Source organism: Leptosomus discolor, chromosome 15 (assembly GCF_034619465.1).
Source record: "Leptosomus discolor isolate bLepDis1 chromosome 15, bLepDis1.hap2, whole genome shotgun sequence".
NCBI classification, from domain to species: Eukaryota; Metazoa; Chordata; class Aves; order Leptosomiformes; family Leptosomidae; genus Leptosomus; species Leptosomus discolor.
Genome location: NC_141405.1, coordinates 12433177 through 12446978, shown reverse-complemented (window position 1 = coordinate 12446978; position 13802 = coordinate 12433177). Strand labels below are relative to the sequence as shown.

The following is a 13802-nucleotide window of genomic DNA, read 5'->3' as shown; positions in this document are numbered from 1 at the left end:
CTTGAGTTAATAGTGGCAAATTATCAGAAGTTAGCAATAGGATAAGCTTCTTGATGCTTGTGACTAGTATAGACTAGAAGTGCCAGCTACAGGTGATAAAGGAAATTCGGATTTATTGTCTGGTATATCTGGTGCTTATCAGGAGGGGGTAGCCTGATATTTCTGATATTTCTGTGTTCTGATGTCTGTCACCTCGCTGGCCCCTGCTCTCTGATTCTTTCTGCCTGGTCAGGGGAAGGTAATGAGATCAATGTTGGGCTGAGGAAGTGAGCCACTGACATACCTTTCCTTTTAGCTTTCCCTGAAGCCAGTGAGTACTTGGGGGAGAGCGGAAGAGATAAGGAGGAAAGGGAGAATTATTAATTGACTGGGAGAATTGCAACTTATTTTTTAAAGTCCATTTGTTTTTATCGTATGCTTAACTACTTGTTGTGCATCCAGGCTGAATATACCTCAAGGAACTACAAAAGGTGTTTCATAGAGACTGCAAGATGCAAAGCCATTCTTTGCTCTACCTGTTAGTAGTCAGGTGTGGTACATTTCAGGCAAGTCAAGACATGATTCTTTAACTGGCTTAAAAAAAAATCCCACTTTGTTTGACATAAACAGTTTCTTTATGTTAGGAAATCCTGGTGGAGTATCACATAAACTCCCACGACAAAGCAGACAGGTGAAGACACCTTAGACATGTTTCATCTTAGGCATGTTGCTTTCCTTGCTAATCCCTGTGTTACGGCAGACTGTGCCTGCATTTTCAAACAGGAATTAACTTGAAAAAATGATTTGTGTAGTTTGATAAGTTTAAAATACTTCTATTAAAAGGATTAACATAAAGCAGTGACTAAAGTATGATTTATGACTGTTACGGGGCTATGGGGGCAATGATAAAATTCCTGGGGTTTTTTGTTTTGTTTTTCTTAAACATGATACTCAGTTGCGGCACTGAATAACTCAGGTGGCATCACATAGACTGTTGTTTTGCTGCTTTTACTTAGGCAGGTTTGTCTTAAGGTGACAGAAGAATTAGAAAAAATGGAAAAGTACAATTTGATTATAAGCTGAACTCTGATTGTGTATAATAACCTGGAACTGTTTTCCATTATATCTACAAACCACATTTTCAGTCTAAATATGAAATTCAAGGAGCAGTATTTATTCTTTAGTAACAGTCTTTTAACATTCTCAGTTTGAAAAGGCTGCATAATCTTTCAAATCAGTATTTTAACTTTTAATATGTGTGTCCTTACGCTCACCCCTAAGTGTCCTTTTTGGGGCGCTGTCAGAGACAGGACAATGACTCAGAAGGATCTGATCTGACCCAGCACAGCTCTTCCGAAATACTCTGTAACGCTTAACTTCGGGGTACCTTTGACACAGTTAAGGGCAGCACTCTGGATTCTGAGCTTCCCAGCTTGATGAGGGCTTTCTTGGTGTGGGTTTTTTTCCTTTTTCTTTTTTTTTTTTTTTTTTTCTGTGTTCTCGGAAGAGAACAGTATTGAAATACTGCATAACTGACCAAATACTGTTTTATCTTATAGTCCATACAATCGGAAACGTCAGGTAGAAATTTGCTTCTTTTTTCTTTCCAGGGTGGTTTTCATCCAGTTCCTTGGTTTTGATTATTTTCTTCTATGATAAAAAGGTTTATGGGAGTTATTGATCTCATTAAAACTATATACTTCTTAAATGTCCTTTTAAAATTATTTTTAAATTTCTCTCTATGCCAGAGAAGAAAATTAGCAAACATGGTGTGAAGATGATGTATTTGACCCAGCACTTTTTCAGCAGTTGCCATATATGCTACTTCCTAATGAAATGCTTCCTAAACGTTTGCTCTTCCACTTGCTCTCGTTTGGATGACTGCCTATTGTCTTAATATCACCTAATGCCTTTGTGGCAGAGGGAGGAAGTGCTCGCGCAAGCAGCAATAAGAAAGCATTAACTGTCTTTAGAACAATTTATTGGGGGTTTATTTTCATTTCATTCTTGCTTTCTATCTCTTGTTTTCCGTAATGGAGATAAACTGAAATTACAGAGGCAACGTTGATTGTGCATTTCAGCAAATTTTAACAACGTGGTATTCTTCACTGTAGGAATCTGATAGCCACTACCCAGGGAAGTTTGATATTATCAGTGTAATTAATATCTTTATGCTAAAGCAAAGCTATCTTGGATTTACTTTTCAGCCAGTATTTATTGCCTGTTTTGCCTGGAGTCAATAAATAATGTAATGAAGAGTTTCAGAGTTTGAAAGGAATAATTTTCTGCTTAAATGATTCTCCTGAAGTGATGTTTATTTGTCACTGAAGTTAATTGAATGCTGGAGGTGGATTTCTAAAGCTGTAGACTTCGTGTCCTGGGATATATTCCCTCTCTTCTGTTGTGTGGCACATCTTTTAAAAGCAGTTCTTTTGAGGTAGAATTATTCAGCTGTCCAGGGTTACCAGACTTCGTGCACAAAGGAATAGTTTTGTATAATCATGACTCTGTATCTACAGATTGCTTTTAAAAAAAAAAACTGCTTTGCAGTTTGTCTTGCAGGTCACTTTTTTAGCAGAATTTGCATATGGTTTTCTGACTTTTGTAACTTAGAGGATGTGATTGTTCTTGTAGAGATAGCTGCAAGTTTCCATTGCTTAAGTTTTAGTTTTGCTTAAGCCTTACATAAGACGCGCTGGGCCTTTGGCTCTTGAGAAACTATTTCCAAGTTTTAAGCTAAAATTGCACTGTCTGAGTCTCACATTAGAGATGATAGTTATGTCCAAGTTTTAAACTCCTGCTACATTTAAAATAGAAGACCTTTCTATGCAGTTAAATGTATTTGCATTCTCATTAAATTGCTTTGATACAGTGGGATGACAGTTGTCTGTTTATGCTATGGAAAGTCCATGGCAAACTAGAGAAACGAGGAAGTACATGGTTATTTCAACTCAAATTTTAGTTTAGGCTTGTATTTATAAATAATAAGCTCCTTAGAGGAAATGCTGTGCGTTCTGCTTAGAAGTCTGAATGTTGAAGTGCTGGCGTTACACATTTCTTCTCATATTTTTGGTACTAATACTCAATATTTTATTTCCTCAGTGCATTGGTTATTGCTGCAGTATTTGATCGCGATGTTAATTGCAGAAGAGCTGCTTCTGTAAGTTATCACATCCTATCTTATATGTTTCTGTTATTTTTTTGTTTGTTTTCATTAATTTAATAATTTGTAGACTTAGCTATAGAACTACAGTATATTAGCAATATGTTGTGTTGTGAGCAAAAAAAGTGCTTTTTTAAAATCTTAGAAGTATGGCGTGAATTTAGATTTCAAATTATATAATCCACAGATCCACATCTTGATTTATGGCCAGAGTTCACAATCTGCTGTATTGTTTTCATGATGGTTAAGTATCAAAGAAAGAGCTATTTAGCATTTTCTGGTCACACTGTCAAAGACAAAAGGGTCATACATAATATACAAACGCTGTATCTTTTTCAAGTCATCAAGGTGGTAAATTTTTCAAAGTTACAGATTTCTAATTGTTCATCAACTGTTACTCTGTAATTGTGGTAAAGTGAAAGTTTCTAGAATAAAGTCTCTCCTTCAAGCATATTTTCAGTCATTGTAGAAAACTACTCCTGTAGGACTGGGGATTTTTGAAAGAAAGTGATAAATTCATTAGACTCATTATCATTAGGATACTAGTTGATAGGTCTGACACCAAAGTGTATTCTGTGGAACCTTTCTATAGAGAATATTTATGCTGTCGGTAGTTGAAAAGAGTGTGTGATTATTCTTAAGAGAAGGGAATTTATGGAGGAGAGATGATAGAATTTGAGAAGAAGAAAGAATGGTCATCTTTGAGAATTTAAGTCAGTGTGTTGTATATTAACTTTCTTAAAAAAAGGAAAAAGAAGTATGAGTTGTCTGTTTCAACAGATAAAACAGATTATTTTATGCAAATGTGAAAAACCCCACCCTGTAACTGTATTAACTCAAACAGAGGACCAAACAGTGTCTTGTCAAAGGACCAGGTGTCTCTGTTCCAAAGAGTAAACTTCACTGTGAATGCTTTTAAAAAATTAGAAAAAAAAAAGAGCATTCTTTGCAATATGCAAATTAATTAACAGATCTGTCTTATTTTTGACTGAAATTTTGAAAGGTAATGCGTTTATAACATATGAAGGATTTCTCAGGGATACCTGGATAGCATCCGTATTTTTTCTCACCACACCTCTGCTTGAGAGTTTAAGCTGTTGAATGAAGCTGCAGCATAATTGCTGGGGAAGTGAGTCAGTTGCTTGTGTAATCATATTACAAATCACTTCGTCTAAATAGGTTAAAACCAGAGCATGGAAGCTAAGAGGCTGTAGATTGCTGAGTACTGATAGAACGTAGTCTTCGCATACTGCACAACTAATGAATATGAGCAATGCTTCCTTCCCCCAAACTTCAACTCCTAAATTTTAGAAACTGTAGAATTTAGTATTCTTGGCTAATTTAGATAATTTTATTCAAATACAATCCTTAGAGGAAAACAAAGGTAGCTTTGCTCTCCTGAGAACTGCAGAGAACATTACGGAGTATAGACGGTGAAAAGTGAATTGTTTATTTGCTCTATAGGAATTGTCCTAGGAGTCAGTGATAATATATACAAAGAGGAGAACTCTTTTTAACATGATCGCCACTGTACTGCTTACCTTTAGTGGCTTGAGCTAATTGTCCTGTGTAATCTTCATTATATTTCTATGCTTAAACATAAATCGATAGTTTAGCCATGAAATATGATGTTAAACTGGAGGTGTTTACTAATAGTATAGGCTTGATGCAGATTATGCTTCCATATTTCAAATGAGTACACTTTCTTCTCGCTTCCCTCTTCTATTTTAAACCAAGCCGTCGAGCATTCTGCAATTCAGTTATCTCCAGTCAAATTAATTTTTTCATTGGAACATTCTAATTTAGAGCTGGTCAAAATTTGGAATTGCTGTTTTGATGGATAGTTATGAAAGTAGTGAAACCTTTTTTCTTTTTTTAGAAAGGCAGACAATGAAATATTTTGTGTTCACCAGGCATTACTGCAATTTTGAAGAAAAATACCTGGGAGTCCTAATTATTTCCAGTCATTACTACAGTTAAATACATATTTAAATAAACAACATGTTTTACTAGATTTTCCATCTGTTACAATATGTAATATATTATAATGCAGAGCACCAATAAAACAAAATAGCATATAGAGATATTTTGAACCCTGAGGTTAGAGAGAATAAAACAAGACTGTTCTTTGAAGCTCCACAAGCTTTCTGAGCTGACTTTTGCAACTCTTTCATGAATAATCATTAAAAGGAATAATGACATGAATAAGTGATCTCGGATTGGGCTCCATTCAGCTCTGGCATCTTAAAGAGAGGGTTTTCTTTTCCTCTTGGTTGGTTGATAGTTTTTAAAATCATGACTTAGAGAATGTTTTAGTATTTTTTTTCAGTTTTTGTAGGAGAGCCAAGTATTCAGGTTACAAGGCTAGCTGGTCATCTAGGTTCTGATATCATGGAATCTTTAAATTAAAATCTTTGCATCCAATTTTTCCATCTCCAGAAAAGGATTGTATGAAACATGAAAAATTATTATTATAAAACCATTGAAGTATTTGCCGTCTTTTAGGAATTTGCAGTTGTTTGAAAGTGATTGAAATTGAAAAATTTTCACTTATTGAAAATATCCTAAATATTATGAAGAAAAATCTTTTGTGAAACAGTATAAAAGTGCTAAAGGAATAAGGAGGGAATTCTGTAAGCATTAAATGAGGTCTAGAAAATTGCCTTTTCACTTGAATGAACAATGTGTTTCGTTATTTTCATATTTGTTTTACTTTCTCTTACAAAACTTTAACAGAGTAATATCATGGGGATGTTTTTTGTTGTAACTTTTTCTGTTCAGCATACTCCTTCGGACCCAGGAAAAACAATCTACCGTGTCACATTTTTGTAGCTAAAATTAGGATTAGATGCTGTTCTTCTAGAACAGTAATGTGTTAAATTGTCACAGCTGGAATGTGCGTTGCCTGTGAAGCCTTCTTAAATCAGTGATGAAATTTTCCGAGTGTAACTCCAAACACTCTAGGGTTCTGTTTTTACATTCCTTTGAGGGCTTTTTCTGTTTTGTTTTGTTTTTTTAATATCTTAGTTTTTGCTGTAAATTTGCCCATAATTGGCTGAAAACTTATTTGCAGAAGAGGCACCTTTTAGCTTGTTCTTTAAAATACCCAGCAACAGTGCTGAAGCTGAGAGGTTCGTGGTGATGCGTATGAACCTCCTTCTACCTAAGCAACCAGCTGTGAAACAAGTTACTACGCAGTTTTAGTCTGCAGCTGGAAGATTTCCTAGCTACTGAGCTATGTATACAGGAACTTGCTAGTTACCCTATTTCTCTTCATACTTTTATGACTTGTAAATTCATAACACAAGCCTGAGAATCCATAACAAACGTTATTTCTCTCCAAGGCTGGTAAATTGAAATAATTGACAAATACATTTATAGTAAGGCAATACTAATACCTATCTTTGTAAGCAGTGGCTGAAGTTATATGTTTTTAATAGAGAAACTAATCAATTAGGTGTAAATTGACATGTAAATTTGATGTTTAGAATACATCAGATGAACACTAAGTATTTTTGCCGTGCTGCTGGACTGTTTCGTAGATCTTCATGACTTTTTCTAAACAAGTTAAAAAATGAAATTTAAAAATTCCTACACTAAGTAAACAAGCTGTGTGAAATCTTTATGTGCAATAGCTGTTTTGCTGCAACATGGTCTATAGACACGTCTACATCTTTTCCCAATGATATTGCCATAGTGTATTTCAGTCCTGGGCCTATGGGCGTATTGTAAGTAGAACAAAAGTTTCACTGGTTTGAGACCAGATTTACGTTGTTTGGATATCAAAGTTTCTGGTTTAAAAAGAAAAAAGGGAAAAAAAAAAAAAAAGGCTTTACAGATTTTTCTAGCGTTAAGGCACTTGTCTGGGCAGTGAGTAAACTACTGAATCCCTTGGACCATCCGTGCTGGAATGGCCCTATGCTTAGCAAAAGAATATCAAGAGCATAAAAGGGAATCTAAAGCTAATGTGTAAGTAAAAAGAAATAAAAGAGGAAGGATGAAACCATGTCCTGGCAAATGCTGGCTGGGAGTGTAGGCTGGTAGAGAGGTAAGGAGTGAAAAAAACCCCTGTCAGAAGCTGGGCTACAGCATGCCATAAAGAACAGGCGTAGGGCACTGCTGCAGCTCCTGTTGCTGTTCTGGAAAGCTGCTTTATGTGTTGCCCAAGGGTGTATCTGCCCTGCACCACCGCAGAGGAGAGCCCATGCAGTTCTGCCCGAGGCGATCCCAAACTGGTTAGCTCAGGGGCACTGCTGGCAGCGTGGCTGCAACTGCGAGCAGGCAAAGGTGGGCTCCAAAACCCGCCGGGGTGGTGGGTACGCGGTTTCGAGTCAACCTGTGCTACGTGTCCTGCAGTGGATACGCTGCGAGCAGGAGCTGAACGAGCCTGGGCAAGTCTGCAGGAACTGCAGTCATTATCCCAAACAGACGTAACCTCAGACATGCACCAGGAGACTCTGGCTTCATTAGGGCTTGCTCCACCTGTGCTCTGTGAGCGCTTGCTCCGTGTGTACAGTATGATGCCTCGGTGAGCTAACTTAACCTTTGTTTTTACAGGTGGATTACCACATGCATACTGTATTTATGTAAGAAATGCAGAAGCTCTGTCTGTCAAAATTCTTGTGGCATTTTCAGTAAAGTTTGGGACTTCCCCCGTCTGTTAAATATCAGTTGTCAGGTGCCAAGTGCTGTCCATTGCTTGAGATCTGTGTTTGTAGATAGAGTGATATTTCCTAACAGAAGTGTTCCGGTAATGATGATCTTTCCTCTCTGAAAAGCATTAAAATTTACAGAAGTTTTTATTAGTACTTATGATTGTATATCCTTTTAAGGAATACAAAATAATTGGCTTTTTTTGAGAGAGGGAGAAAAATCAAGCAGGGAATAGGGAGTTAAGTAGGTTTTAGTCTGTGTGCAATACAAGCAGAGAGCTAAACTTTTATGATAGTCGTATTCATTGCATTTTGCAAGGTTTTGAGTTTATTTAATGCAAAAGACAAGAAACATGAATTCTGTCTTCGGGTTTTATAATTTCAGTGTTTCAGCGTGCTTGCAGATGTGCATCTTTCAAATAAGTATTGCATTCTCTTTTTTTTTTTTTGTCTGAAGTTTTCATTGACAAAGAATCAAACTTTGCCTACCATTACTAATTATGTTGAAGCAGTCAGACAAAAGTGAGCTGTCTCAATTTCTGTTGTCTACAGGTATTGACTTTCAATTCCAGTGCGAAGCCTTGTGTCACTACTCAAAAGCACTCTTGTGGGTGTGACTAGTTTAATAAACTTGCATTCTCAAACGGCTGTCATGCAACATACAGCTTTAAGGACAGCAGAACATAGAGACGCAGAAACAAAAAAGCCCTGTGGGTTTGTTCTACTGACAAAGCTTACTTTATTTAAAAAAGAAAAGCCATGGGTCATTTATATTGTTGTGTGTTTTGAATTCATCATCTGGTGTTTATCAAAAAGCAAACCTGACTCGTTTTGGTATGTTTGTTCTCTGTTCCTTAGGCTGCCTTCCAGGAGAATGTTGGGAGACAGGTATGGTAACTTTCCTGAATCTTCATTCATTAGTGCCTTGGAGGTTACTGTAAACGTGTAGTACCTAAAATCAAAATTAGACACTGCGTCTTTGGAGGAATTGTGTAGAAGGATGGCACAAAATAATTATTTCTGTTATCAGTAAACAAGTTCTTGTGGAATATTTTTCTGAGATGTGAGTTTTGTTTTAGTTCTCTAGTTTTGGAAGAAAGTGAGCTTTCTGGTAATTTTCAGTCATTCTGAAAAGCAAAATCAGCATGTATGACAGGCATTATACACCTTGCAGACTGCAATGCTTTCAAAGCAGGAAAAGTTCCATTTTTTTGTTATTTTTTTGTTTCTTTGACTTTCTAGTTTTTAATAGAACAGCAGCAATGTGCTGTGGTTGATGATACAACAATGAACTAGGCTCAAGAATGTTAACTCAGTATTTGGCTTTGCCTGTTGCTGCCATCTACATATTTTGAGAAATTTGTTACTTTTGGAGATACTGAACTGCTTTGAAAAAAAGCATTGTGGTAGGTTGGTAGGTTCCTATATAACTTAGCAACATTTAAGTGGTTAAAATGCTCAGACCACTTCAATTTGCAACCTTGGAGGAGAAGCAAATAGAGTAAAGACTTGGATTTCAATTTTTCCTTGGTTTCTCATCAGCAATTAATAAAGCTGAATGTACAACTCAAAGGAAAAAGAAAAAGGGAGGGGAGACTGTTCAGTTACTGAATTCTTGTGACATGGTTAGACCGAATTTCGTTATCAATAAGCCATTCTTTATGGGATCTTTGGTAAAATGGTGTCTAGCTTTCCCTGGTCTCATTCCTGAGGAATCTCTGTGTTAGGACCTATGCTGTTATTCCTTTAGAACTATGGGTATTAAGCAATGTGTCTGTAACTGCTCTGTGTATTTCTAGATGAATTAGTTAATAGCAGAGAAAGGGTGCAAGAAGACTAGGAGGAAGAGGGTAGGTATTTTTGGTGACCTGACCCACCTAGGTCTGTGATAAGTATAAGCCAGCATGATTCCTCCCTGGGTCTATAGTTACTGCCCTGCAGAGGTTAGTCATCACACAGCAACTCAGCCTGATTCCACTCGTGAGGTGCTGAATGAAGTAAACACCTTACTGGGACTTCAGTTCCAGGTGGGATAGGGCTCCTGGGTGCTGCGTGTTTAGAGATGCTTCCATGTAGCAAAAACTGTGGGGAGTATTTTATTTCTTAGTCAGAGGAGTACAGTCTACGTGGGTTTAGAACCAGAAAGTTTCCTTATTGACTCTGCTTTGACCCACAAATCAGATTTGTCAGTGGTGGTAGAACACACAACAATTTTAGCTTACATGTTGGCATGTTAAGGAGGAATTTGCAGTGAAATAGTAAGTTTCCATGGCATGAAGAACGCCATCAGGCTCCAGTTGGGTCCTGTAGAAGTTCAGAAGTTTTACTTACCAAACCATTCCTTACTGCCTAGGAAAATGGTTACTTAATCAGTGGGTACACTCTCTGTGGTTCTTTCACTGGATGCAACCTTTTGAAAGAGACACTCTTTCTCTGAATTGGAAGGTGCTAAAACATATTCTCCATCGGAAGTAACAATCCTGATACTAAATAGGTGGAGAAAAAAACTGGACCTTGCCTGCTTCCTGGTTCCTGCCCGCTTCACCTTTGCAATTCAGCATGTGCTGAATCAGAGAGCATGTTTTCATGGCCTCAGAAAAGAGCCATGGTCACTTCATACAAATGAAATGTTTGAAAAATGTGAAGTATTATTTTAAAGCTTAAATCATGAGAAATGCACATACTTCTAGTAAGACAGACTTTTATATTGGAGAAGTTCCAAGTGTTCTGACAGAATAGAAACTGTTAGCTTTTCCTCTGGAGTCTCTCCCATTGGCCATGACCTCTGTACTCATGAACTTGCTGTCAGGAATTTTGCTGTCTCATTGACATGCACTGTGGCACCATGACCTTTGGTGAGATGGCATCAAATTGGCAGGCACACTTACAGCCAAGTAATAAATAGCAAGGTCCAGCTAGCAGCTAGAATTGAAATTGTTTAGCTGGGATTTTGCTTATGTACAGTATGCATTCTTAGATATTTCATCATATGTCTTGTTTGGCTATAAATCATACTGAGGTTGCTCATGTGTGCATTTTTCTCCCTAATCAGTGTTTCGTTAGTCTTTTGGAGAGCATTTTCATTTCACCTTTGAGTTCTTAGGGCTTGGAGGTCGTCTCTTGGATAAGCCATAAATGTTCTGTCTATCCTTCTTGGTTCAGCCAGATTCCAGGCCCTGTTTTTTTGGACTGTTATGCTTCCCAGAATAAGACCTCCACAGTAGCTGACAACTTCCCACTACTTGCAGTATATACCTCTTTAATTATTCAGGCTTAGATCTAGAGATATTTTCTACTATTTTTGCATGGCTGTATCCTAATGTGGAAGGCATGAGTGAGCTGTAAACAAACAAAACTGTATCACGTCCAGAACCTGTACTTCCACATGGCCTTATTGCTTAAATATCATATGATTGTCCCTTTTGTAAGTGAGCATAGTGTCTTTCAGTTGGCTGTTTTCCATTTGTGCTTAATTACGGCTTGTGGAGGCTATGGAGCCTCCTCTGTTCCAAAACACAGCCTTACTGCGTAATACTATGTCAAAGCAGTCATAGCCAGTCAAAATTCTGAATGTCTGAAATGTATTGCTTATATAAAGAGGCAAACTTTTAGGTGGCAATTGCGTATTTAGAACGGTGATCTTCTAAAAGTGTTTTTTCAGCAATGATATCAGAAGTGTGATACTTCTGTGGGATTGAATGCTGCAGGCTTTGCGAACCGGTGTTCTTTTTAAAAACAAACTAACCCCAAATTTTTACTTCATTAATAAATAAGTCATAAAATATATGCGTAAGAAAATAAAAATAGAAGTAATTGCACTCCCATGTATCCTACACGTGATGCATTTCTTGGTGCCTAAATCTCTGATTTTATGCTTCAGAAAACTTGCAGCAGCCACTTGTTCCCTCACATAAACTGAAAACATGTTTACATTTATCTAAACCTTCTTTTAGAGAAATCATCTTCTGTCTACACACATAGTCATGCATTTACAAATATATATTTGGATATGACTTGGATATATTTGGATATGGTGTTAAGATAGCTGTTGCATAGTTTATTGCCTCCTGCTATATACTTTGAGTGTTTATCATTGACTCATACATGAAGCCAGGTATTTTGCTGTTTATATATCCAATCTCCTTTGTATCTTTAGTACAAGTGATTTTACTACAAATTCGAAATTAAATTGTATTTTTTCAGTGCTTGGAGAGTAGTAGGAGGTTTGTTTTCAATGATGTTGCCAATTTGGAAAGTATTTTACATTTTAAAATAATATTTTCTTCTTTTTTTCCCCTCTTCCCTATAATGTTTGTAGGGCACTTTTCCACATGGCATAGACATTCTAACTGCAGCTGATTATTTTGCTGTTGGTAACAGGGTTAACTGTTATCTGACTATAAGGTAAGTTTCCAAGTATTAGTTTTCCTAAACATGAGGGACCTCTTTTACATAATGAAATATTTGACTGATTGTTTCACCTTACTGAATATTATGTTTATTACTGTTGGTTTTGAATAAATTAAAATTTGATTTTTCTTATTTCTACATCAAACTGCTTATTATGTGTAAGACAAGGTGAAAATGTGACCATGATTTTCTTGTCTACGTGGAGGAAGCAGCCAAGAGGCAATATTTGCAGTTGTCACAAAACTGTCTAAGCTGGTCAAGATCGGAGAAGACGAGGGGATTTGGAAGAGTTGCAGTAAAAGGAGGGGCTGTTATGATGGCAGGCATACTCTGCTGTGGGTAAAAAACCAAACTAATAACCATTTAAAAAAATACCTCACACAAGTTGTTGAATTTCTGGTCTGTGCATAGACCTTTAACTTGAGTGCTTATATTTTTCATAGGTAGCTCACTGCAAATCTAGCCACAGTATGCAGTAATGTTTGAAAAAACAACCTGATCATGGCAGCATGGAGTCTGCAAAGAATGTGATGGGAAGTACCGAAACTGGTGTGGTGCTGTTATAAATCAGTGGCTTGTCTTGGAATACTGTCTTCTGTTCTGGTCCGCTATCTGACAATACAATAATGCTGAAGTCAGGGGAATTCGGAGACAAGCTGGGTGCACAGGATGACTAAAATGAACATAAGGCTGCACTTCCTCATGAGAAGATGAAAAAGGCTGAGGGCTGGGTTCGAGCTTTAGTTGTCTAAGACAGACAGTCTAGCCTAGGTGTCTAGCCTCTCTCCATAGCCAATGCAGAGACAGGCACCTACAGAGGGTGATTCAGACCGTTTTGAGATAGGTCAGCTAAATTGCCCTATGGAGTTACACGTTGCTCAGAAGCCAAGAGGTCAGAAAGGCTTGACGAGATTATATTATTGGGAACAGAAACAGCAAACAGGCATATGAAGGTTTGTGCTCTGTTGCCAGCTTTGTGACTTCCAATGAGCAGTTTCTAAAGATAACTTGCACTGGAACCCTCTATCCTTTCCTTGACTATTTTTTTTAATTAATCTGTCCACCTCCACATTGTCCCTTTTGTGCATGATCATTTCAGTCTGTACACCCACTTCACTTGTACTGTCCTTCCTTCTGGGGTCCACACCCTCCTCCTACACCCTTCCCCAGAGCTCCCGCCTACTGAGCTGCGATGGGGAAATGCAGTGGCTTGGTATTTGGTGCTGCTCTAGATCCGTAGAGCATCAATATGATTTTTGAAACTCTGGATTTTTGTAGTAGTAGAAAATGGAAAACATTCAGAATTGACAAAGCAATTTTTATTTTCTCTCTTTTGTAATTTTGACTTGGAGACTAATTATATTCTCCTTGGTTTTTGAGAGCCGAATTGTTAATTTATTATTTTTTTCAAATGTTAATTTGTTACTCTTTTCATTGCGATTTCCTGGGTTTTTGTAGGAGGAGGAGGTATATACTGCAAAAATCTTAAGTGAAAATATTTTTAAAGTTGATTTATTTCTTCTGCTCTTGAGCCTTTCTTTAAATTGTGTAATAGAAAGAATAACTTTATAAATTCTTTATAAGTAATATTATGCAGT

General features: G+C 37.1%; 1 protein-coding gene across 1 annotated transcript in view; it reads left to right on the top strand.

The window, feature by feature from the left end:
- Window positions 1-13802, top strand: part of TBCD (tubulin folding cofactor D) — a 113071-nt gene that overhangs the window by 58734 nt on the left and 40535 nt on the right. The window contains exons 14-16 of the mRNA XM_086473440.1: window positions 3082-3139; window positions 8653-8682; window positions 12113-12198. Coding sequence (XP_086329566.1) covers window positions 3082-3139; window positions 8653-8682; window positions 12113-12198 — 174 coding nt within the window. The remainder of the gene's footprint in view (window positions 1-3081; window positions 3140-8652; window positions 8683-12112; window positions 12199-13802) is intronic.